The 27,561-nt window shown below is 38.9% G+C and overlaps 2 protein-coding genes across 2 annotated transcripts; both read left to right on the forward strand.

Annotated features, from left to right (window-relative positions):
• Positions 1 to 14,916: 14,916 nt before the first annotated feature.
• LOC132279409 (aldehyde oxidase GLOX-like) lies at positions 14,917 to 16,545 on the forward strand. The gene has a single exon (XM_059781367.1). It carries the CDS (start codon positions 15,031 to 15,033, stop codon positions 16,543 to 16,545), a length of 1,515 nt encoding a protein of 504 aa, XP_059637350.1. The 5' UTR covers positions 14,917 to 15,030.
• A 4,534-nt stretch (positions 16,546 to 21,079) lies between these two features.
• LOC132277839 (uncharacterized) lies at positions 21,080 to 22,003 on the forward strand. The gene has a single exon (XM_059779680.1). It carries the CDS (start codon positions 21,080 to 21,082, stop codon positions 22,001 to 22,003), a length of 924 nt encoding a protein of 307 aa, XP_059635663.1.
• Positions 22,004 to 27,561: the final 5,558 nt, after the last annotated feature.

Genomic DNA, 27,561 nt, shown 5'->3' on the forward strand with positions numbered 1-27,561 from the left:
AAGAGAGGATGGTAATTGTTAAAGGGAGATGGGTTGTACCTCAATCGAGCAAACTCCCAATCCCACACAAGTTTGGGAAGTTAGGTATAGAACGTCCCCCCTCTCTTCATAAAGATTGTTCTGGCTGTTTCCCATGTCAAGTCTTATTCTTTCAGTATATTTATGAGTTTCTTGGTATTTTGTTAGTGACATTCCCCTCCTCTGCTGCCAAGAAAAGGCTTTCCTTTCTTGAAGAGCAGGTTTGGAAAGAGCCTCATTCTGTTGAGGACTTGCTTACTTCCACAAACCTTAAAGCAATTGCTTCCAGAGCTGTAACTGTAGACCTCATGGACCTCTCACTTCCATCTTTTGATAGCTTCTCAATGACTGAGGAAGAAAAACAAAGGGCTGAAGCTTTAAAGAGAAAGGCTGCAGAGAATGCCCTTTTGACTATATTGCGCTCAATTGAACAAGAGAAGGAGATTGATGAAATTCCTTTGCACAAGAAAGCGAGGTTGACTTTTTCTTCAACTACGAAATCTAAAAGTGCTTCCAATCCAAAAAGTAAAGGAAAGAAGGCTGAAGAGACCGATCCTGAAGAGGAGGTTAGAGCTTACGTCCTGGCTGAGGTTGGGGCACCTTGGACTCCTTCTTTCTTGAGGGCTGACAAATTAGTCCTCCATACCGGTGATTCTATAATTACCAACCCATCTGCAGCGCTGGCAGTTGCTCGTGGAATGTGGCTCCCCAAAGACGAAGAGATTATTGGTAGAATGGGATTGGAACAGCTACTCCCTTCTACCCCTGTTCGAGCCATAGAGGTTTGCTCCTCCCTTCTTCTTCCATTTTCGTAATCATCTTGTCACTTTACTTACATCGTTATTGTTACTATCTAATGGTGTAGGGCCTGTATCACATGATGGATCTTTGTGCCACTACTGAGGCTCAATCTTTCTCCCTTCAAAAGCTGGAGAAGGACCTCAGTAATTTTGAGAAGAAGGCATCTCATGCCATTATGAATGCAACAATTGCATACGAAGCTAGGGATGTTTATAAGAAGCGTCTGACTACTTCTGATGCGAAAGTGGAGTTACTGGAGGCTGAGGTTCAGCATTTGAACGATGCCCTTAGCACCTGTATTATTGCAGGGAGGCAAATGCAGGGGCGTTACTCCAGCTTAGTGCGCTTGTCTAGCGCAAAGGCCTACAGGTCCGGCTTTAATCAAGGCTTAGGTGAAAAAACGACAGATCCTGAGGCCTTTGATGCTCACATAGGGGTGTCTTTCCCCTATGATGAGGGTCCGAAAGCTCAAGAAGCTGAAGTGCTCTTTGCTGAGATGGTGAAGGCTCATCCCGAAGTCCCTCCGGCTCCAAGTGCAACAACTCCTACAGTTGCTCCTAGCCCCTCAATTCCTTCAACTTCAAGTCCAGCTGTGGTGGACGCTTTTGAATCTGCTCCGTTTGATCCGAAAAGGAAGTAGGATCATGTAATCCTGTTTTTGTAATGAAACAATTTTTGGAATGATATGACTATGTTTTTCAGGCAGTGACGCCTTAATTTTGCCTCGATTGAATATTCCCGAATGCTTTTAATATTGCACACACTTTGCTACATGGGAATGTTTTAAGAAAAGTACCCTGCCTGAGGGTTCCATATTTATTATAGTCCGAAGCAAAAATAAATAAGTTATGAAGAAGGGATCTCCTTTGACAGTTTACCTGATACCAGAGGATTGTTTTTCCCCCTAGTGATTTAACTGTCAAGGGAACCCTTCTTGAAATGGATTTGTGTGGAGTAGATATGTATATACTCTTTTCTTCTTGTATTTTTTCGATGTGGGACAACCTTGTGGCTCATACTACTGGGAGTAGAGCCAGTGAGTATGACTTCCACAAGACATTTTCTCCAGGCATTTTAAAGCCTAAGACAATTGGTTCCTCCGCATTAAGCCTGAGGAGAAATGTATTGGACCGGATGCTCAAGGTCCGAGGTGTTCTATTCCTCAACATTGATCCTAGGGAAAGTGTTCCGAACCGGACACTTAGGGTCTGTAGCGAATTACTCCTCGGCGCTGAGCTTAAGGGGAAGTTTGCTGAACCAGACATTTAGGGTCCGTAGCAAATAAATTACTCCTCGGCGCTGAGCCTGAGGGGAAGTGTGTTGAGCTGAACCCTTAGGGTCCGTAGCGAATGAATCACTCCCCGGCGCTGAGCCTGAGGGGAAGTGTGTTAAGCCGGACACTTAAGGTCCGTAGCGAATGAATCACTCCCCGGCACTGAGCCTAAGGGGAAATGTGCTGAGCCGGACACTTAGGGTCCATAGCGAATTACTCCTCAGCGCTGAGCCTGAGGGGAAGTTTGCTGAACCGGACACTTAGGATTCGTAGCGAATAACTCCTTGGAGCTGAGCCTGAGGGGAAGTTTACTGAACCGGACACTTAAGGTCCGTAGCAAATGAATTACTCCCCGACGCTGAGCCTGAGGGGAAGTGTGTTGAGTCGGACCCTTAGGGTCCGTAGCGAATGAATCACTCCCTAGCGCTGAACCTAAGGGGAAGTGTGCTGAGCCGAACCCTTAGGGTCCGTAGCAGATGGATTACTCCCCGGCGCTAAGCCTAAGGAGAAGTTTGCTGAACCGGACACTTAGGGTCCGTAGCGAACGAATTACTCCCCGGCGCTAAGCCTGAGGGGAAATTTGCTGAACCGGACATTTAGTGTCCGTAGCGAATGAATCATTCCCCGGCACTGAGCTTGAGGGGAAGTGTGCCGAACCATTCGCTTATGTATATATATATTTTTTTTGTAATAACCTATCATGAGGCCAAAGATTTAAAAATGATAGGAGGCCAAGAAAACGAGTAACAGTGACTGGGAAATTTCCTATTCGTTTATTTTGGAGACTTTCTTCCACTGAGACTCTCTTCTTGGCGACCAAATGTGGTGGATTATGTATATATCAACTGCATCCCTTTTTTACTTCTATTCGATGTGGGACATAGATTAAATTTTGTCAAATATAAGTCAATAATTCAAGCTTTACAAAAAGGTCAGTGTAAGGAATGCCTCTAATATTAGGCTTGGCCGCTTTTAATACCAGTGGGCCCTCCTTACACTGCACTCAACTATTTTAATATTTCCATATATAACGGAATGCAAAACATACTTTCTTATCGATATGGGATAGAGAGCTTTAAATATGGGCCAGAACTTAGGTTTAAAAAAGAATCATTGTGAAGAATGCCTTTTGATATCTTGGTTTTGGCATTGCTTCTTGGCATAAAATTTGCATAATGCGTCTTGGCATATAAAAATTGCATAATGTGTATGCATAAAAATGCATAAAAATCGCATAATTGTAGGATACTAGTATAGCCCCCATTTTTATAGAAAGAAAGAAATGAAGCAGAATTGTATCCCACACCGAATATGATAGAAGCAGCATAAAGAAATAAATTGACTGACAGTGGGCATAAGCAGCCTTATTTGTGTGAAGAAATTCTTGCAAAATTTACAAACTTATCTAATGGTAGTACCTTTTAAGGTGTATCGCATTCCAAGGACGCGCAATGGGACGTCCATCAGCTTTGGCTAACGGTATGCTCCCTTCCCCACTACTTCGGTAACCCTATAAGGTCCGATCCAATTAGGTTCTAGCTTCTTTACATGAGTTGTCTCTTGTTTCAAAACCCAATCGCCTACCATGAAGCTTCTGAACCTGACGCGTTTGTTATAGCTACTGCGCAACTGTTGTTGGTGTGAAGCAAGCCTAATTGCTGCAGCATCCCTCTTCTCATCCAGGAGATCAAGGCTGTGTTCAAGCTGCTGCCCATTATTTCCTTCAAGTAACAAGAATGTCCGAAGGGTTGGAATTGCCACCTCGGTTAGGATCACAGCTTCAGAACCGTAGGCCATGGCAAATAGACTTTCCCCGGTGGGCTACCGTGGAGTGGTCCGGTATGCCCAAAACACCTGGGGGAGATTCTCATACCATTTTGTTTTGAGTTTCTCTAACTTCTTCTTTAAACAACTGAAAATGGTTCGGTTAGTTATTTCAGCTTGCCCATTCCTTTGTGGATGACTGACTGCATCCAGCTTTTGTACAATTCTATGTTCGGTGAAGAATTTTCTTGTACTCTTATTGTCGAGGTTCTTACCATTGTTCATCATAATGACTTTTGGTACCCCAAACCGGCAAATGATGTTGTTCTAAAGGAAGCTTTTTACCTGCTCATGGGTCACACTTGAATAAGCCTCGGCTTCCACCCATTTTGTGAAGTAGTCTGTAGCTAACAGCACGTATTCCTTTTGTTCCACGGTCTTGGGTAAAGGGCCCACCATATCAATCCCCCACTGTGCAAATGGCCACGGATTTGCCATTGCGTGCAAATCTTTGGCAGGTTGATGCTTTATTGGACCATGGCGCTGACATTTATCACATCTCCGGGCATACTCTTCAGCATTCTGAGCCAAGTATAGCCAGAAATAGCCTTGAGTTAGAACCTTATGTGCGAGGGATCTGCCCCCAGAGTGATTGCCGCAATCTCCGTTATGAATCTGCTTCAATACCACAAGAGCCTCAGTGGGGCTTAAACAATTCAAGTAAGGACCTGAAAATGACTTCCGGTACAATTGGTTATTGATGATGGCATATTTAGCTACGGTGAATCTAAGCTTCCGTACCTCAATTTTCTGGTTTGGAAGAGTCCCATGCTTGAGGGTTGATGCTAGGTTCTTCCAGGATGTCAATTGGCACAATTCGAGTCAGATCTTCATTTGAAGATGACGCTGCTGTGGCCAATTGATCCGCTTCAGCATTCTCAACACGAGGTACCTGGTAGAATTCGACTTGATTGAATCCTCGTGTAACATTCTCTACAGCTTGTTTGTATGATTTCATCCATTCTTCTTTGGGATGATACTGACCTGTCACTTAATTTATAACAAGTTGTGAGTCACTAAAAACTTTTAAAGACCGTACCTGAAGTCGGCTGGCCAATCGAAGACCAGCAAGTAAAGCCTCATATTCGGCCTCATTGTTAATAGCAGGGAAATTCAAGCAAATTGACTGCTGCAATTTGGTGCCTTCGGGTGTTGATATAACAACCCCAACTCCTACATTTGTTTAGTTCGAGGAGTCATCGACCCGAAGCTCCCACTATGGTTCAGGGAGTTCTGGTTCTTTAGGAGTATCCTCATATTCGAGGAGAAAATCTGCTAGTGCTTGTCCTTTATTTGACACCTTCGGCTCATACGTTATGTCGAAGGAACTGAGCTCGATGGCCCATTTGGTAATTCTTCCAGATAAATCTGGCTTAGAGGGTATACCCCGTATAGGGTAGTTGGTGAGTACCACGATGCTATGAGTTTTGAAATAATGCCGAAGCTTCCTCTTTGCATAAACCAAGGCTAGGATGATTTTCTGTGCTTTGCTATATCGTGTCTCTGCATCCGTCATTGTCTTACTTGTGTAGAAGACTGGGTATTGATTCTTTCCTTCTTCTCTGATTAACACTGCACTTGTCGCTATACTAGAAATTGCTAAATACATAATAAGAACTTCTCCAGGTTTTGGAGCGGATAGAATTGGAGGTTCGGCCATATAACGTTTCAGTTGATTGAGGGCCATCTGCTGCTGAGGTCCCCATATATCCTTGTTCTTAGATCTTATGGCATCGAAGAACGGTTTGCACTTATCTGATAATCGAGATATAAACCGGCTGAGAGCTGCGATCCGACCGGTAAAAACTTGCACCTCCCTACAAGTTTTTGGTTCTTAATTTTGCATGAGGGCCTTAGCCTGAGTCGAGCTTACCTTTATCCCTCTTTTGTTCACAATATGGACGAGGAATTAACCTGATGATACTGCGAAGGAACACTTGGAAGGATTCAGCTTCATGTTGTACTTCTTCAGAGTATTGAAGACTTCTTGGAGGTGCTTAGGATGGTCTTCCTTTTTCACACTTTTAACCACCATGTCATCTATGTATGCTTCAACCGTCTTTCCTAACAAATTGTCGAAGATCTTATTAACAAGGCGTTGATAAGTGGCCCCGGCATTCTTCAGCCTGAAGGGCATGACCTTGTAACAATTAGTGCCTTTTTCTGTAATGAAAGCAGTTTTTTCCTCATCTTCTGGATTCATAGGAATCTGATTATATCCTGTGTACACATCGAGGAATGTAAACCTCTCGTAGCTAGTAGTAGCATCAACTATCTGATCTATCTTTTGCAAAGGGAAGCTGTCTTTAGGGCAGGCTTTGTTAAGGTTGGTATAATCTATGCAAACCCTCCACTTCCCATTCTTCTTTTGGACCACCACCACGTTTGACAGCCATTGTGGATATTACACCTCTCGAATGAAACCTGCTTGCAACAGCTTGTTCACTTCTTCAGCTATAATGCGATTGCATTTAGGGCAAATCTTCGGTGTTTCTGCTTAACCGGTTTAAACTCCGGATCCACCTTCAGGCTATGGCAGGAGACTAAAGGGTCGATTCCTACCATGTCCGAATGATCCCAAGCAAAAACATCTGCATTGCTTCGAATGACGTCGATTAATGCTTCCATCTCTTCAGATATGGAGGAAGAACCTAAATAAGTGACCTTCTGAGGGTCGCCGAGGATAACTTCTATGGCTCCAAGGATCTCCTCGGTAGGCTTTACAGCTTCTTCTTCCTCCTCTACCTTAAGATACTTGGGCAGTGGGCTTTGTAATTGTTATTTGGGTGTATTCCAGGGAGTCACGCCTGGTTGAGGCTGTTTAGACATCTTCTTTACTTCAGCCTGTGTCAGCATATAGCATTCTTTTGTAGCAACTTGATCTCCCCATAGATTAATAACTTCTTTTCCATCCGGATATAAGCACCGCATCACCTGATGAAGGGTGGACGGGACTCCATTCATTCAGTGTATCCAGCCTCTTCCAATGATAAGATTATAAGAAGGGTGAATCTCTATTAAGACAAAGTTCTCCTTCAGAGTCCTCTTTGCCGCGGTTACGGATAAGTCAATTACCCCAAGGGGATCTATTTTTGTGCCATCGAACCCCATCAATGGGCTGGAAGTAGGTCGAATTGATGATGACGGGATCTCTAGCTGCTCAAAGACCGCCTTTGTGATGATGTTGGCACTACTCCCTAGGTCTATCAGAACCCTCTTAATCATGCAATTCGCCATTAAGAGACTGATGACCAATGGATCCTCGTGGGGAAGTTGAACTCTGGATAGGTCGCCATCGCCGAATCCAATACTGATGCTGCCCGAAGCGATAGCATTGATCGAAGATAACTTTCTGAGCTTATGGGCTGCCCTCAATCTGGATCTGTATACCTCCTCAGACTCTTAATCATCTTCAGATCTACCATGTATTGCATGAATGAATTTTACTTGATTACCTTCTACCTTATGAGGGTAAACCTCGCGGGGCTTCACATACTCCTTTGTTGTGAGATAATCTGTCAACTCACCTCTAACTATCATGTTCTCCACTTGTTGCGTAAGGGATCTGCAATCATTGGTTGAATGCCCATAATCTCGATAATAAGTGCAACGCTTGCTTTTGTCCCTCTATTCCAAGGGTTGCTTCATTGGCTGCGGGGGTTGTGAACCTCATCTTATTCTCTTGGAAGAGCCAAGCCAAGGTAGTTCGGAGAGGTGTAAACCCTTCCTTTATCCTTTGCCTTTTCTCAGGTGCCTGGGTGATTGGCATTGAGGTGCGCTGGCTTTTCTGGATTTTTGAATTTGGAGTTTTCTCCTGAAGCTTGTTCTCCATTGTCATGAGGGTGGCATGCTGCGCTCGGTGGGTTACATTCTCCTCGAGCCGGATGTAGATCTGGGACTTAGCATTGAGAGTCTGTATGTCGGGAGGAGAATATTTGACCAAGGAAGTATAAAACTTCGTCCCTTGAACCATTGCAAGTTTGAATGTTTCTATAGCAGTCGCGGGATGACAATCTGGATAAGAAATCCTACAATGTTTCCCCTTTCTTTTGCCTTACGGTGAAGAGTCTAACAATACTCCTCTTTTGCTTCTTGTTTCCACAGTATTGTGTTAGGAACATGGTGCATAGAGTTACGTAATCTGGGATGGACTTGTGTGGCCTATTCCTAAACCACTCTAGTGCAGCTCCTGTCAAACTAGTAGGAAAAACTCTGCACATCCAAGGATCATTACGGTCATCCAAAGCCATCTTTTGGGCGTAATAATCCAGGTGCCGAGAAAGATCTCCCGTACCGTCAAACTGAGTAAAAGAAAGCATAGTAAATTTCTTGGGCCTCTTAACAATATACACATCGTCAGTGAAAGGAGTCTTCGCAAGGGAGTTTTTGTGCTCTTTAGCCATCTCAGCGGGTGTCTGAATCTTCAGGAGTCTTTTCTCATCAAAGGCATCCTGTACACCAGCGCCATCTGGAATACCATTAGACCGTATCGTAAGCTTACGACTAGACTCGGCTTGCTCGTCCTGCGTGCGACGAGGGAAGTTGTCCGAAGCAACTGCCTCGGTCCTTGTCCTCTACTGTTGTTGAACCTCGTTTGGCTGAGCCTCATTGGGTCTTGCCCCATTAGGTTGAGGCCCGTTAACTAGAGGAATATTCTGATTAGGGGGTGGTGCTACCGTATCACCTGGTGGTGGCGGTGGTGTCAACTGAGCCATCACCGTTTGAAGAGTGTTATTCTGCTGTTGAAGCAAGGCGATCTGAGCCATGCTAGCTTCATTCGCTTGGTGAAGTACTTCAAACTGGTGTAGAAACTCTTCATGCATCTTTTGCATCAACTCCGTTTATTGATCCGCTGAAGATCCTCCGTTCGACATTCCAGATGGTAGTAGCAGAATTCACTTGAAACAGGAGTGGGAATATATTTGCACACGGTTCCCACAGACGGCGGCAAAGTGTATGTGCAAAATTTTGCCCAACCAATAATGATTAAGAGAAATAAAATTACTCACTCAACAAACAATAAACAAGAACAGTATATAGAGAAGCGTAGAATTACTTGTATGTTTGGATTCCTTTTATTGGAGGTCTTGGCCTCTATTTATACATAAAAAGTAGTAGAGTTATGGTAGGACTCGCATTGCTTGTCCTCCAATTCTTTCCATGTAGACATTCTTTACAATTAGAGTTCTTTCCATTGTTTAATTTTCCATCCACAGAACTTGCTTTGTGTAGAACTTTCTATTGCAGAGTTTTCCTTTTATGGTAAATCCTTCAACAAGCAGGATTTGTTCATTCTTGAATAACTGGGCCAGCTATAGCATCAACCTACTGGTCTTGAATAATGGGCCGGTTGTTTAATATGAACAAATCAGGCTAACACTTTCTTGATTTGGCCCAGATAAAGGTAAGAGGGCAAATAACAGTGATCTTGGGCTAAGAATATATTTAATTTTGGCTTGAGCATGATGGGCTTTTTGGAAGACAGATTTGTGCCCGTGATGATGTGGAGTCATCTTATTGGAGGGGATTTTTTCCCTCCACAGTATGCTTCTCAAAATTCCTCTTTGGAGGTCCTTCGTTCAACTCGCCAATGTGAACAATATTTTAATTATCGAAAAAAAAAGGTATGCTTCTCAAATCCGATAATAATAAGGTATGTTTCACGAATCTGATAATAATAAGGTATGTTTCTCGATTTGTATTTTTCATTCCAAATCATGATCATGAATAATATGTTACAAATAATTAATTTCAATTTTAAATAATAGTAGTACGTACCTTTGAATGTTGTTCTTTGCTTGTAACATTTAATTGCTTTGATTATTCCACTAAAAGAAAAATAGTTTTTTATTATGGTGAAAAACACTTTCTACCACGATTTTGAACCGTGGTGGAAACGACCATGATAGTAAGTAGAGACTTTCTATCACGGTGCAGAACCATAGTAAAAAGACGACTTCCCACCACGGTGCAAAACCGTGGTGGAAAGTGTTATATAATTTTTTTTTTTTTTTTTAAAAATTAGTATATAGCCCCTATGATGCTTTTTTTTCCCTACTATAGCCTTACAAGGACCCCAGAAGCAAACTCTAAATAAATAAAAAAAAATAACATCATAACTAAAATAACTTACCACTGGCGAATAACATCATATATATATATATATATATATATATATATATAACCAATTCCAAATCATTGTTATATACAAAAATTAACAATATACAAATTTCAAAGAAGTTCATGATCCACACCTTACATCTTTACTTAACCAAAATAAAACAAAAATTCTTCCTATCTTCTTGCTCTATAAAGTCTCTCTCTTCTATATATGCAACTTCTTCATGAGCCATACAAAAAATATAGCGGTAACAAAAAAAAATAACGGCAACCGCAATCCTATTTTCTTGACCTACAAAGTTGTAATAGTTAAAGTATGAGAAAGAAAAGCAAGTTGTAAAGTTGCTGTAATTAAACCAAGCAAAGCAAGCATTATAATAAAGGTACATTGAAAGCTACTAGGAATTGGCTTAGGTACTCTCCTTATAAAGCACCTTGGAGTTCCACTCATCACCAACTGCCTAAGAGTAACTGACTGATAAGTGTACATCAACATTCCTGGATTCAGAATTTTCAATTTGATTTCAACTGATTAGTTATTGGTGATTTGAACTTCTTAATGCTGCAAAATGAATTGGCAGTACTGAATTTAGTTGAGGCCCAAATAGGTGATCATGCCAAGATTTCTACTGGCACTGGCCCAAAATTTCTTATGTTGTTTTATTGATGCAGATAGAAATGATAAGAAGACTCAATTAGAAGCTTGCAGATTCATTTACAGCACCTCCATATTGCAAAACAAATAGCTCATTAACCATAAATATTTATATTTATTGAAATAGTACTCTTTTATCAAATCCAACCGTAGAAGCAACCAGACAATCAAAAGCCAAAAGCTGTTTTTGACAGGGTGAAAAAACATATTGAAAGCAATAAAAAGGAAAAAGAAAAAAGAAAAGGCACTTTAATCATCAGACCATATATGCCATGAAATGACAAATATAATTTCCTTTTTATTTTTATTTTTATTTAATGTCGTTCTGTTCAATTGGCTTTACAATTTGAAGCATTCTATATTTGTTATGAAAGAAAAAACTCTGTTTTTTGTGTTATTGGAGCTGAATGAACTCTTATGTGTGTGTATGTGTATGTGTTTCTTTATGTAGATATATATATATATATATATATATATATATATATATATATATATATATATCAGTTATATGTCTTTTCAGAATTTCTGACATTAAATTTTGACATCAAATTTGATTGATATTTGTTACTTCGCCAGCATCAAGCGAATGTATGACACACTGAGACTCTATAGATGGACAATGGAAACATGCGTTTGATTCATAACGTGTGGTGGTGTAATGACGGTTTTCGGTTGAGCATTTGGGTACGATCCTTGACAGCTACTAACTGTGCAATCACACTGCAATGCCATGAAATAAATACCACATTTGTGCTTTCTTTGAATGGTTTGCAAGTTTTTTGTTTTTTATATATAAATATTTATATGTTTTTGGCATTGGTATGGATATTGATTGGGCGAAAAAACATATTGTAATGTTAGCGGTCAGTATTCAGCAATTGATGCGGTGGGTATGATACTAAGACGGTATATATTTTACTTGAATGAAACATACTTATCATTTTAGTGATGCAAAATTTTAAAAATTGTTAGTTTTTTATACCTTGCAATGTGATATAATTGTTAGTTTTTTTATACCATATCTAATATAATTGGTACTTGTAGTTTTAGTGGTCTGGAATGAGGAGGGATTTGCCTTTCTTCTGATGCCCCAAGTAATTGCACTTTGGGTTCATTTGGTTAATTGCTCGAGTACAAAGGAGTTTTCTCATATTGTTATCTGTTTGATTTTTAAAAAATATGCAGTGCGCTTTTTCTCTTGGATGTTTTATGACAAGGTGACTGAATTATGTCTGCTCTTGTACCCAGTAAAAGCAACTCAAGGTTTTAGATATTTATAATCTCTTATTTGGCCTGAATGAAGTCCACCTTCATTTATCTATGTCTTCACATCTTCCTTTTTTTTTTTTTTTTTCTAAATTTTTAATGATTGCATGTCAAATTATGATGTTATATATATCTGATGCCTTTCTAAAATTTTGCTGCAGCCTTTTTAGCGAAGATGGTGAGAGTTAGTGTTTTGAACGATGCTCTTAAGAGCATGTACAATGCAGAGAAGAGGGGAAAGCGTCAGGTTATGATTAGACCATCATTAGAAGCGATCATAAAGTTTCTTTTAGTGATGCAGAAGCATGGTATGATCCCTTTAATCCTTACTTAAATTTATCCCACTCCTGCTTTTCTGATGTTTTCCTTGTTTGCTCCTAGAAATTTCCATTTCTATCTATTTGTTTCAAGTATCTTTGTGATTTTGCTCCGTAGGATACATTGGAGAGCTTGAGTATTAACATTTTAGTATATATAATGGACTAATCACTTAAAAACACAATAACTAACAAAGAGCATTATTCAAGGGAGTGACATGTAATGCTTGAGGTAATTGATTGGAGCTGTTCTGGGGTTTTTATCTGCTGCTAGAAGCTAGCTTTGTGGCTTGTTTTTCTTTGCTGCTATTATAATTCAGTCGTATTTAGAATTTTTTAAATTGTTATGTGACTTTGCTTAAGAAAAGTAATATTTTTCTTTTCAGGTTTTTCTTGAGTTAAAATAAAACTTTTTTATACAAATGGATTAATTTTAAAATTTGGGAGACAAGGAAAAACATGGAATTACTATGACATAAAAAGTAAAAATAAAAACTTGGACCAAGTAGTGCCTGATTTGGGGACAGTGGCTATGATCAGATCGGTGTTGCGTGCTTGGAAGTGTTGTTGGAAGGAGATCACGCTAACTTGTATGTATGGGTTTTGTTTTAATTTTTTTTCTAAATCAACTAATCAAGGTATGTAATTCTTGTTTTGCAAATTAAATCCTATTTGATGAAATTTTTTATGATCTAATATATATATATATATATATATATATATAAACCTATATCGGCATATCATTTCAGATTGTTCAAAAAATCAAAACTCATATCTTTCGGTTTCCATCGCCCCCCCTCTCTCTCTCTTTATGCCGTTCTATTTTCTGAAATAGCAGTAGATATTTCTTGTGCTACAATTGGCATAAGTTTTGGCAAAGTTAAAATTTGGCAGCCCATATAGCATTGCATTGAAAAACCCATTTTTACCATCTCTTGCTATATTTTAGAAATGGCAACCAATATAGCATTAGATTGGAGATGCTCTTATGGATTCAAATAATGGTTAGGGCATAACAGTTATGACCGGTTAGAAATAAAAAAATATTATATTATATTAATTTGATGAAGATGTAAATAAAGATTATATAAAAGTATTATATATAAGAAAAGGTTTTGGGGTAAGTAAGTGATAAACAAGTAATCTATAGATACTAATATGGTAGATGTAATTTATATGGTAATTTGTAGTATGCAAGAAACTTAGATAATAGGTAAAGGGAATAAACTTGTAATTGCACGGTTGAAATTGTTATTTCCTTGTCATTCAATCGATCAATTTGATTAATTGCAGGGTTGAAATTGTTATCTTTTCTTTCTTGTCATTCGATTGACCATTTTGGTTGTAGTATTCACTCTTTTATTTCTCTTTTATTCTTTTTCCAATTTTAGGATTGCACTAGCCAATTGCTATAATTTGTTGTGAAAAGATCCAATTACATATATAACAAAAAAAATAACTGTGTCAATGGCATCTCGGAAGTTAATAACACATCATGGTTAAAGGATAATGATACTTAGAATTAATAGTCTAACACAAATAACACCATATATCCTTGGCTTCTTTGCTATGAAAAAATCATATGTCCTTCGTTAACCCTAGCATCTTTGGTATAATAGTTACTTTTTTTTGGGACAAGATTTGTCTACTTATTGGTGAGTAGGTCATCCCTACTTATCACTGATGTAGTCCAATAAAAAATACACAAATAATCTGAAATTACAATATTAGGAAAAGTGATTAAAAAAAATGACAATAATTTTATACCTCATCAAGACAGATTGTGTCCTGCACACCAACATATCCCAATAAAAGGTTGACACCTCTTTTAAATTTAAAAAAATACAAAAATGGTTATACCGATTTTTTTGGTATAAACCCGACAAATCTTTTTTTTTTTTTTTTTTCCTCTCTTTGCTCCCATCCATGTATCTCACTCACATGGTCATCTACATCTTTCTTTTCCCATAGCTCCCGCTCCAATCATTCTAAGTCCTAATATTTTCTACAAATACTAATATTTTCTACGAGACCTCCACTTTATAGAATAATAAAAATTCTTTGAAATAGTATTATAATTCCTCAACTTTGAATGTATCTTCTTTTAATTTTGTTTCTAGAAAACAACTCCGTATGACAAGATTAGGAAAAGAGGGTTCATTTAAATAACAAAATAACACAAGTTTTTTTCTTTTCTTCTGCCAACTGAATTTTTTTGATAGACACGGCTGGCAAAACCGCGGAAATCCTAACATAAAAATGCATTGTGTAAGAATCCACACTTTTTCCTTTTTCTTTATTAAAGTGAAGTAAAAAAATAGAAAATTGTCTTTCATACATTTTTTTTTTTTTTTGGTATTTTTAATTTTCTTAAAATAAAAAAACTATTCTTAAAAAAAAATTGAAGTAACCATTTTTATTTCTTTCTTTTCAAAACCTACCTCAACTATTTTTTATTTCTTTTTTGAGAGTTAAATATTGTACTACGTGATTACTAATGCCAAAAAAAAAAAATTCCCAAAAAAAATTGCCTTGGTACCTTATAAATCTATGGACTCCACACCACCACATTCTTACATCGATTCTTAAACACCCTCATACCCCTTAAAACAACCAAATTCATGACCCGAAACGTTATTCTTTCCTTCCTCCTCCGGCTTCTACTACTCATAGCAGCCGGACAATGTAGCCTGAATCTGACCCATGCCGCCGGCGGCTGTTGGAATCTTCTAAGTCCCAGCATTGGCATAGTGGCCATGCACATGCAACTCCTCCACAACGACCGAGTTGTCATCTTCGACCGAACCAACTTCGGCCGTTCCAACATCTCACTGCCAAACGGCAAATGCCGCAACGACACCAAAGAAAAGGCTTTGAAAACCGACTGTACGGCCCACTCTGTCGAATACGACGTCGCAACCAACACTATACGTCCCCTCATGGTCCTCACCGACTTGTGGTGCTCCTCGGGTGCTGTGATGCCTGACGGCCGTCTGATCCAAACTGGCGGATTAAATTATGGAGAACGTGTGGTCAGAATTTTTGGACCATGTAGTGACTGTGATTGGGAGGAAGTAAACGATGGGTTAACTCAAAAGAGGTGGTACGCCACCAATCACATATTGCCGGACGGCCGGCAAATCGTCATCGGTGGGCGGAAACAGTTCACCTATGAGTTTTATCCAAAAACTGCTTCAGCTTCAAAACCTTATTTCTTACGCTTCTTAGCTGACACCTATGACCGATACATAGAGAACAACCTATATCCATTTGTTTTTCTTAATGTTGATGGAAATTTGTTTATTTTTGCTAATAACCGAGCTATATTATTCGATTACTTGAAGGATGTCGTTGTGAGGACGTACCCGGGAATCCCCGGAGGCGATCCTCGGAATTATCCGAGCACTGGGTCTTCAGTTCTCCTTCCATTGAAGGACTTACAGGGACCTCAAATTGAAGCTGAAGTTTTGGTTTGCGGTGGTGCACCCAAAGGATCGTTCACCAGCGTGAATCAAAGTCGCATGTTTGTCGGGGCTTTGAATACGTGTGGGCGAATCAAAATAACCGACCCGAATGCCCAGTGGGTCATGGAGACAATGCCTCTGCCTCGGGTTATGGGTGACATGCTTTTACTACCAAACGGCAACGTATTAATCATCAATGGTGCGGGGTCTGGTACCGCCGGATGGGATAATGGTCGGTACCCGGTTCTCAATCCGGTAATTTACCGGCCCAATAGCCTTATTGGGTCTCGGTTTGAGGAACAAAACCCGACCACCATTCCTCGTATGTACCACTCAACTGCAATTTTGTTACGTGACGGGAGGGTTCTTGTTGGTGGTAGCAATCCTCATCAATTGTATGAGTTTACTGAAGTCCTTTTTCCAACAGAATTAAGATTGGAGGCATTCTCGCCATCGTATTTAGATTCAGAGTCTACAATTTTGCGTCCGAGTATTCTTTTGCCCTTTTCTCAAGTTAAGCTCGGCTATGGACAAAAGGTAGCCATTTGGTTCACCATAACGGGTGTACTCAAAGAAGATTTGATCTCGGTTACAATGGTAGCACCATCATTCAACACACACTCATTTTCAATGCACCAAAGACTATTGGTGCTTAGTGGAGAGAACTTGGTAAAAATAGGGGAAACCATTTATGTAGTGACAGTGATGACACCGGGTTCCGTCAATCTTGCACCTTCCGGATATTATCTTTTATTTGTAGTTCATCAAGAAATTCCTAGTGAGGGTATATGGATTCAGATACAGTAATTTGTATATACTTTGTATATATACAATAGGAGTGCAATGCAGGTGATAAAATATTCATTGTAAAATTCAGGAATAATAGTATTTATTTTTTCATATTTATCTGAATGGTTTTTATGCATATATATTTTTGTTTTTCTCATTAGAAGCATGAAAACCTGTTTATTTTTTTCCATAAGTATTGTTGTCACGGCCCAAGACCGAAGTTCGGATTGTGAACTCACCACACAGACAACCAAGATCTCGTAATCTCGAAGTCTGTAATAGCAGGGATGTAACTGAACCACAACCACAGACCCAGATCCGTCTACAGCTCTGAGACCTTTGACCTAAAAAGATTTGTACAAAATAGGAATGTGCAATCACAACTTAGTAGGAGTTGCCTAAAGTGCACTCCTTAATACCTCCGTGAATCCACAATGATCATACAGGCTCGGGAAAATAATATCATTTGAGATAACAAAATGAAGTACAGTGCAATGCTAATGCCAATGCCAAAGACATCTCCCACTTCCCGAAACCTCAATCAACCCACACATTCCGACTGTTAATACATCTGGCCCAGGGTAATCCCCAGCACCACGAGAAGAAGATTGGTCATCTGTCCCTGACCCAGGGTAATCCCAAGCGCCATTTGGGGCTAGTGACTCAACCACACGTATAGTATGTCTCTACGTCTTCTCTAAATCCATAACGATCTAGATATGAGGTAATCCCCGACATCTAACTTTCACATCATTCATTTCTAATTCTTTTCTCAACAACCATCTAATGAGATGTCTCCACTTTCCTTCCCATTCCAGACTCATCCCCAAACCATACGAGATGAATGTACATTCATAATGATACAATGTACAACATATTAAAATCAATAATTTGATCTATGTCCATATACAAAAACATTATTAATTAAATTCTTTTAAAATTCTATCATGCTTACTAACACAATAAATATCACATAGTCACCTGCTCGGGAAAATGGTTCTTAATTCAAATTTATTTATTTATTTAATTTTTCAAGTAAATAACATTCAATTAAAGAGATATAATTCACCAAATGTAAAGGTTGTGAGATTTAAACAATCCTACCTCAATTGAAGCTTGAATACTTTACTACCAACCCAAAACTTCACCAAAATGGAGAATCAACGTCACCAGAGTGGAGAAAAATGAAGACACCTTTCTTGTAGTACAACCAACTCTTTCCTTTTTAAAACCACTTTTGAAAACCCGGCCAACACTAAGGAATTGTTTACAAACTTTACACTAAAAGGAAGTTTATGATTTTAGGAACATTTTCCATTCACAAAGCTATAACAAATTCCCAACACAAGAGCATCAATTTAGCGTACAAAGAAGACGCCTATGGGAAGGAAAACAAAGACACGAAAGTCTGCAGAATATTTTTGTATCTATCCTTCAGATGGATTTTTGTAAATTATAGGGTAAAGTGTACTACACTCCCCTGAACTTTCTTATCTTTCTCAATAAACCCCCCAGAACTATTTGAAAGACATTTAACCCCCTAAACTATTTTATTTGTTGCAAATATTAAGTCTGCGCGCCATTAGATATTTGACAAAAATGAAGGCATGCAGGTCACGTGAGTGGTCCAAATTTTTTAAAAGACAAAATTAACCCTACAACAGTTAAGGATATATATATATATGGAAAATGTTATTTTTTCACCGGCTTCAAAACCAACGACTCTAACGTTGCTGAACGTGGAATCCCTCCATCTCTTCCACTTTATTCCCTCTCTACTTTCTCTCTCATCCATCTTCGCCCATGGCAGTAGTGTGAAGGAGCTATTGTAGTCGTATCATACGAGTCTTCAAGAAACTTTGGTGGTGAAGAAGGAGTCGGTGCTGCCAGAGTTGAAAAGCATATCGCCGATGCTTCACTTTAGATGAAGAGGCCCATATTTGTCTGCGGCTACTGGATCCAAGAGGCCGGGGACCCCACCGTCCTTGTCGCCACCTTCTCCGGCGGCACCCTCCCTCACTATGTAAAACCCATAACCTATTTTTGGCCTTTCTCTCTCATCTCTCTATGAACAACTACCATCGGCCACCAACCGCCACCATCTTAACCCCAAACTACTGCCATAATACCCACCCCGCCAACCACCACAGGACCCATTTCCCACAATCAAAACCCACAAAAAAAAAAAAAAAAAAAAAAAAAAAATCAAAAACAAAAAAAAAAACAAAAAACAAAAAACAAAAAACAAAAACAAAAACAAAAACTACCGCTACGAATCCAACACCACAATTGGCGATCTCTCCGCTCTCCTTTCTCTCTACCCCTGCAAATGCAAATACAAATTCAAACCCAAACCCAAACTCAACATTTCACCCATTTTCATATTTTCCGCTGCTGTCAAATTCTTCTCCTTGGGCATTAAATTAACTACCCAAAACCATTAATTGACGAATTGAGAAACCTCAACTGGGTAGAAGTATATATATATATATATCTTCAATCAATTTGGTTTGGATATGTTGTCTTTAATTTTTTTACAATTTTTTTTTTTTTTTTTTTTTTTTTTTTTTTTTTTGGATCTGTTCCACTTGTGCGTTTCAGTTTGTCGTCGGTGTGTTTCAATTCTCTTGCATCAGTGCACCGCCGAATAGTTTGTGTTTGCAATCATTCAGAGCACGCAGACATCCACGTCATCTTTGTTTCCTGACTTTTTCTATCTTCGTCTCCGTCTCCGTCTTCCTCTTCTTCCATCGTACACATGTGAGGTTGTCTCTTGGGCTTGGAAAAAGAAAAAGGGTAGCAACAGTAAAGAAGAAAGAACAAGAATGGAAAAAGAAAAAAAAAAAAAAGGTTGATGTGATGTCACCTTTTTATTGGACCTAAGATTGTATTTGCCACAACAGCAGTTAAAATTATATAGAACTTAAAAACGATGTCGTTCAACTCAAAGACTAAAAAGTAATTTAATTTTCCGTTAACGGCTTATTAACGTTTGCAATAAAATGATACTTAAGGGAGTTTTACTTACTTCAGGGGGGTTTCTTGCAATTAGGTCATAGTTTAGGGGGGTTTAGTGCACTTTACCCTAAATTATAATATGCATATGTATTGCTTCATCACCTACTTAGGTGTCAAGCCCACATGATAGTCAAAAAGGTGGACCTTGTGCAATGACCAAAAGGCCTTTCTAACTTTATTGAATTCCCTCCATGCCATTTGCATAGGGAAAGTCCACAATACCCTCCATAAAATAATCAAATGCCAATTATGCCATTTGCATAATTAAAAGTCTATAGTACCCCTTATAAAATGAACAATTGACATTAAAAGAAAATATATAAATAAATTAAAAAAAAAATCATCACAATTGTATTAGTTTATTAACAAAATAAAAATAAAAGAGAACTAAAAATTTTAACGGACTCAGACGAATATTATCATATCTTTAAAAAAGAATTACGAACCGATTGTGTGGAGGGAAAAATCCCCCTCCAATAAGGATCATCCACATCACTATAATAAAGAATTACCTCATTGGTTCTCCGCTAACATATCAAAGCCCAATCCAGATTAAGCCCAAAGAAAGTCAATAGCAATCCAAGGTTATTAATATTAACCTCTCGGCCTACTAGAAAACCCATCTGGCCCATTATGTATACGATTCAAGTCCAGTTTAGATTGATCAAATCCTACTTACCAACAGATCCTTCATATATGGAAGTTCTATGTAGGAAAAGTCTTGAATGGAAAGAATTATAAAAAGAAATAACATTTTTGGTAAAGAGTTGTATATGGAATGAATTAGAGGACAAGCATAGTGAATCCTACCATAATTCCACCATCAATTTGTATATAAATAGAGGCTTAGACCTCCAATAAAGATCGAGCAATATAAGTTTTTCTCTGAATTGTTGTTCTAATTATTGTTCTTTTATTTTAAGTGAGTTGTATTTATTCTTTTAACTTTCTAGTTAAGTGAGTTATTGAGCCTACACTTTGGCGCCGTCTGTGGGAAAACATATAGAAATATCCCCCCATGAGTGTTTTGAAATCTTTTATGCTACTACGATCTGGGATGTCAATCAGAGGAGCAGCAGCCGCAGTTGATCAACAGATGGAATTAATGCAAAAGATACGAGAAGAGTTCTTGCAGTAGTTCGAGACCCTCCGTTAAGCAAACGAGACCAATACTGCTCAGATTGCGTTGCTTCAGCAGAGGAATGACGCTTTCCAAACAGCCATGGCACAGATAGCACCACAACCACCACCAGGAAATATAATAGGAGCTCCTCCCAACCACAATATTCCTCCTATTGACAAAGCTCCCCTCAACCACAATGTTCCTCTTGTTAACGAAGCTTAAGCCAACGAGAGTCGGGAGGAGCAGAGGGTGAGAACCGAGGCAGTAGCTTCGGACAACCACCCTCATCGCGCACAAGATGAACAGGCTGAATCCAACAGCAAACTCATAGTATGGACAAATGGCATTCAAGATGGTGTCCAAGAAGCCTTTGATGAAAAGAAACTCCTAAGGATTCAAACACCCGGGAAGATGGCCAGGGAGCATAAGGCCTCTCTAGTGAAGACTCCATTCACTGATCAGATTTACTATGTCGACAGACCTAAAAAATTTACTATGCCAACCTTCATTCAATTCGATGGCACGGGAGATCCTTCCCGCCACCTCGATCTGGCTCTGGGCAACGACAATGCCGCATTCATATGCAAAGTTTTCCCAACTAGTCTGATAAGAGCCACGCTGGAGTGGTTCAAGAATAGGCTACACAAGTCCATCCCGAACTACAAAACTCTGTGCGCCATGATCCTAGCACAATACTGTAGTAATAAAAAGCAGAAAAAGATTATCGCTAGTCTCTTCACTATAAGACAGAAGAGAGGAGAAACATTACAAGACTTCCTATCCAGATATAACATGGCAGCTTTAGAAATAGCAGATTGTCACCCTGAGACTGCTATAGAAACATTCAAGATCGGTATGATACAAGGGACTAAGTTCCATGCCTCTTTAGTCAAATATTCTCCTCCGGACATGCAGACTCTCAATGCCAGGGCACAAATCTACATTCGGCTTAAGGAGAATGTAACCCACCGAGTACAACATGCCACCCTCGTCAAGGTAGAAAATAAGCCTAAAAAAAAAGCTTCGAGTTCAAAAAGTCAAAAAAGTCAATATGCCTCAGTTCCAATCGTCCAAATACCTGAGAAAAGGCAGAAGACAAAAGAGAGGTTCACACCTCTTCGTACCACATTTGCTCGGTTATTCCAAGAGAACAAAGTGAGATTTATAACCGCTCAACCAATGAGGCAACCCCTGGAGCAAGAGGATAAAAGCAAACACTACGCCTACCATAGGGATTATGGGCATACAACCAATGATTGTAGATCCCTTAGGCGACAGGTGGAAAATTTGATAACCATAGGAGACCTAACAGACTATCTCGGGCCAAGGAAGTAGGCAAGGCTAAAGGAAGTTAATTATCGGAAAGTGGAAGGAAATCAAGTGAAGGTTATTCGTGCAATACATGAAAAGTCAGAGGAAGACCAAGAGTCAGAAGAGGTGTACTACTCCAGATTGAGGGTTGTTCACAAGCTAAGAAAGTTATCCTCAGTAATTACAGAGTCCTCTACCTAAGTATTTGGAAACAGAGGTAGAAGATGATGCAACAAAACCCACTGAGGAATCTCTCGAAGCTGTCGAAGTTTTCCTCGATAACCCACAGAAAGTAACTTATATGGGTTCTTCCCCAGCAGCCGAAAAGATGGAGGTGTTAGTTGATGTTATCCGATAGAATGCAGATACATTCGCCTGGATACATTCGAACATGCCAGGAATCAACCCTTTGGTCTCATGCCATAGTCTAAGGGTGGACCCGTCATTCAGACCAGTCAAATAAAAACATAGAAGATTCGTTGCTGAAAGAAACCAAATCATTGCTGAAGAAATAGACAAATTGCTTCAAGCGAACTTCATCCAGGAACTGCATTATCCTCAATGGCTCTCAAATGTAGTGGTGGTCCAAAAAGAGAATGGAAAGTGGAGAGTTTGCATAGATTTCACCAATCATAATAAAGCTTGTCTCAAAGACAATTTTCCACTACTAAAGATAGATCAAATGGTGGATGCAACAGCAGGCTATGAAAAACTCACATTCCTTGATGCATACTCCGAATACAATCAGATTCCCATGAATCCTGAGGATGAAGAGAAAACATCCTTCATCACTGAGAAGGGAACCTACTGTTACAAAGTCATGCCCTTCGGACTTAAAAATGCCAGGGCTACTTACCAACGTTTTGTCAACAAGATCTTCAATGAGATGCTGGGGAAGACAGTTGAATCTTACATTAACGACATGGTTGTCAAGAGTAAGAGGAAGGAAGATCAACCCAGGCACCTCCAAGAAGTCTTCGACACCTTGAGGAAGTATAATATGAAATTGAATCCTTCTAAATGTTCCTTTGCAGTCTCTTCAGGACAGTTCTTCGGCTATATTGTCAACAAGAGAGGAATAGAAGTAAGCCTAGCTTAGGCCCATGCCTTGCAGAATCAGGAGCCAAAAACTCACAGGGAAGTATAAATACTAACCGGCAAAATAGCAGCCCCCAGCCGTTTCATATCCCGATTATCCGATAAGTGCAAACTTTTATTTAATGCTATACGGTCGAAGAAAAAAGACATGTGGGGACCTCAGCAGCAAGAAGCTCTCACTAAACTGAAGTATTACATGACTACACCTCCAATTTAATCTGCCCCGAAGGCTGAAGAAACCTTCACTATGTATTTAGCGATCTCCAGCATAGCCATAAGTGCAGTTCTAATCCAAGAAGAAGGGGGTAATCAACATCTAGTCTTCTACACAAGTAAAACAATGACAGATGCCGAAACAAGATATTGCAAAGCAGAAAAGAACATATTAGCCTTAGTATATGCGAAGAGAAAGTTTCAACACTATTTCGAGTCTCACCGCATTGTGGTCCTCACAAATTACCCTATGTGAGTGATGAGCGCTGAAAAGTGCGTATTTAAACCCCTTAAGCTTAGGCATTCTAGTACCTTTATCTATCTTACTTTACCGCTTTAAATTGATTTCGTATTATTTCCATCTTCAGGCACTTATCCCGAAAATAAGCTAACTCGGCCAAAAAAGAGCAGAAATGAAGCAATTCTGGGATGAATCAAAGAAAGGAGCCAAGTGGAAGCAAAAGGAAGAAAAATGTGGAAATCAACATCTTCGACCGATCTCAAATCAAAGTTCGATCGATCCAACATGATCAATCTTAGCACTTCAAGATGGATCAGAGCCATGATGACATTTTCAGAGATCTCAAAAGTTCGATCGATCGAACTACTTTGTCCTTATACAAATGATTGATCTTATCTAGTTATACCACCCTACTAACCACTTTTGTCCTTTTCCCAAAAATATCTTCAAAATATCTCAGATTTGTCTTTATCCAAAAAGCGCCGCCATTAAAGATCGATCTAGCCTAAGTTCGATAAATCTCAGCCATGTTCGATCAATCCAAGTCCAAGGTTCGATCGATCGAACTTCCTCCAGTGCGAAAAAGTTAAATTTCCAGCTCACCAAAGTTGTCCTTTATCCAATCATTGGGGAATATTTTGTGCACGACCCAAGCTCATTTTGTGTGTCATTTGACCTACCTATGTAAGGATAAGGATTACTTTTTACACCAACATCATACCATATCACATCATATCATCTCTTGGAGAGCAAGCTTAGAGGAGGAGGAGGCTAGAGACATCATTGAAGACGCTTCATTAACCAAGGAGCAAATCTCTACCATGGAGTTAGCCCTTGAGGGTTGGAGAAGCACTACCATGAGTGGCTAGACATCCTCTTGGGGCTAGAGTTAGCCCCAAGCATGCTTTCTACATCTTGATTTTGTGTATTATTGAGGGATTAGTGTTGTAATACATGTTTTGGCACTTTTATATATATAAATCTTATTTATTCAATGATTTATGTGGTTTAATACTTCTAATTGATCATTTCATTCTATCCATATGTCTGTGTATGCTAGAATAGATGTTCATGTGTTTATCTCTATTTCTTGTGTTATTGATGCATGTCTATATGTATTAATGCTATAGATCTAGAGATTGTCAAAACATAGTGCTTAAAAAGAATGCTCTTGTAATTTTCTAGATGGTTCATGCTCATTTCTTGATAGATTGTGCCTATCCCTTAGCTTAATTAGTTTAATTTCATGTCATTAGCTTAATTGTAGTGTAGTGGTAGCATAGTTGTTAGATGGGAGGACAATCCATGCTTGTTGTTTGATGTTCCATGCTTTTGAATGCAAGTAACATATGTCTCTGACCTTGTGGTGTATTTGGTTTGTGAGCTTAATGAAAGGATTAAAGACTTACTAGATATATTGTGCTTTTCACATGTTATTTAGACAATATATACTTAATTGCTAGATATATTGTGCTTTTCACATGTTGATTAGACAATGTATGCTTAATTGGTCACCCTTGCTAATTGAACCAACCAAACACACACACACATCAATATTGCAACACACATTTCCCTCATTAATCACTAGTTAAGGGTGTAGAAAAGCATTGTTTGGTGGTGACCTCTAAACCCCAAGATCTCTCTCTCTCTCTTACTTACTCCTTATTGCATTCATTAGCAATTAGTACTCTTTTGATCGTGTCTTTACTTTATTTTTATTTTTCTTTTTGTTACTTATTGTGTTTGTTCATCTTTGACAAGGAGCATTGAGTTAGGAGGCAAGCAAAGGAGCTAAGTAAGCAAGGAAATATGATAAAATTTTAATATTAAAAAAATTGCTAAGCTAAGCTATAAATTTGGAGTTGAAGTGTTATGGAACCTTTGTGAGACTTTTTTTACTCAATCCTTTAGTTAAATCGTCGGCCCGCGTGGAGGCTTGTTTTTAATTTCTTAGATAAATCGTGAGCCCGTGTGGAGGCATTTTTAATTGTTCTTTGCATATTGTTTGAGTATGGGAGTATAGGAACATTGTATGTGGAGGAAGTTTGTTGATTGTTGATTTGTTGCGAAGGAGGAGTGCTTGTTTGTTTTGTTGTGATTTATGTGTCGCTTGTAATTGGGAATAGACCTTGTCATATCATACATTCTAGGCATTCACATGGAAAATCTAGAGGGTAATCTTGGCTATTTAGACCCACGTTTCATGCAAAACCTACCTCTTAATCAACATGGCCCCGGAGTTCAAACTCCAATTCCTCCAATGGTCTTTCGTGATCATTATAATCTTCATACATACCATGCACCTACTTGCATTGTGTTGCCTAATTTTGAGGCTAATCAATATGAAATCAAGCCCGAGACCATTCAAATGTGTCCACTCTTTTATGGCTTAGATGAAGAGGAACTACATAGGCATCTTAATGAATTTCTTGAACTATGTTCCACCGTGAGGTACATGGATGTCCCGGAGGAAGTTCTTAAATTACTTCTCTTCCCTTTCATACTTAAAAATAAAGCAAAACATTGGTTCAATACTTTAAGGGTAAATTCAATAACATCTTGGGCACAAATGCAAAATGAGTTTTTAAAAAAAATTTACCCCAAAAGTTTGACCAATGTAATGTGTGCTTCAATTAGAGAATTTTCTCAAGTAGAAGGAGAGTTGTTGCATGAGGCTTGGGAGAGATTGAATGACTTGCTAAGAAAGTATCCACATCATGATATTCTAAAATGGCAAGTTGTCCAATACTTCTATGAAAGCCTATCCGACATGTAAAAGGACATAGTTGATACCTTATGTGGAGGTTCGTATTTTGGAAAACATGAAGATGACATTTAGCACCTTTTTGAAAAAATGAGTGAAAATTCTTTGCATAAATATTACACTTCTCGGCTTGATCATGGTTTTAATAAAAAGGAGAAAAGTGTAACAGTGTGTCAAATTGAAAGGTCAAGGGAAATTGTAGCCGAGGTTAAAACTCTTTCTCAAAAACTTGATCAATTCTTGTTGAATCAAAAACCGTCTATCAATTCATCTCCTTTTCATTATACAACTTATCTTTATGAGCCTTGCATGACATGTTCAAGTGTTTTGCATACTACTTTCGATTGTCCCCATGGACATGTTGTTAATGAACACTTTAAACAAGTTAATGTTACATTTGCTCACCCTTATTCAAATACATATGTTCCATTGTGGAATGAAAACTCAAGCCCTTATCAAGCTCAAAATTTTCAAAGAAAATACATTCCACCTCGTAAAAGAAATGGAGGTTCTCAGGGTTTATTTCTTCTTCTTTCCATCATCAAAGGATGAATGACCTCTCACATTCTCAAATGTGTGATTCCCAAGTTGGCTTTCATTATCCTTAATCACTTTCTAGTAATTCCACATTTGAAGATAAGGTTTTGATGGCCTTGGGTAGCTTAGAGAAGGATACCAACTTGTTGCATTCCCACTCTCAATCCATATCAAAGCTTGAATCCCAAATTGGGGCCATAAATAATGCTTTGAATGAAAAAGAAATTAGGAAATTACCTAGTCAACCCGAGAGGAATCCAAAAGCCCAATTTTGTGTGGAAGCAAACCCTACATCGGGGGTTCTTCCCAAGCTCAAGCGCAAGCCATCACCACCTTGAGAAGTGGTAAGCAAGTGGACAATAGGTTTGAACTACCAAAGGAAGATAGTGAATCAGTCCAACCTAAAGTTGTCACCCATCCAATTCCCAATTCCACTCCTACTTCCTTGAATGAAAATGATCCTAACCGGAATTCTCAATTTTCTCCATCATCCTCTCAAATTACAAAGTCTTGTGAGTCAAAAGCTCCATTCCCTTATGCTTTAAAAGAAACTTCGCCTTATGGGAGGCAAGAAGGGAAAATATATGACATGATGGAAGTTTTTAAGCAAGTCAACATCAATCTTCCTCTTTTGGATGCCATTAAGCAAATTCCACCTTATGCAAAATTCTTGAAAGATCTTTGCACACAAAAGAGGAAGAGCAAGGGACCAAGCCCTAAAAAAGTGTT

The sequence above is a fragment of the Cornus florida genome, unplaced genomic scaffold (assembly GCF_030987335.1).
Source record: "Cornus florida cultivar Cherokee Brave unplaced genomic scaffold, ASM3098733v1 CherokeeBrave_3.0.0_Hap2_Chr10, whole genome shotgun sequence".
Taxonomy (NCBI): Eukaryota; Viridiplantae; Streptophyta; class Magnoliopsida; order Cornales; family Cornaceae; genus Cornus; species Cornus florida.

Bases quoted from the DNA above. Each gene is read 5' to 3' on its own strand.
- LOC132279409 (XM_059781367.1), top strand. From the start codon at position 15,031: ATGCACATGCAACTCCTCCACAACGACCGAGTTGTCATCTTCGACCGA.
- LOC132277839 (XM_059779680.1), top strand. From the start codon at position 21,080: ATGGCCAGGGAGCATAAGGCCTCTCTAGTGAAGACTCCATTCACTGAT.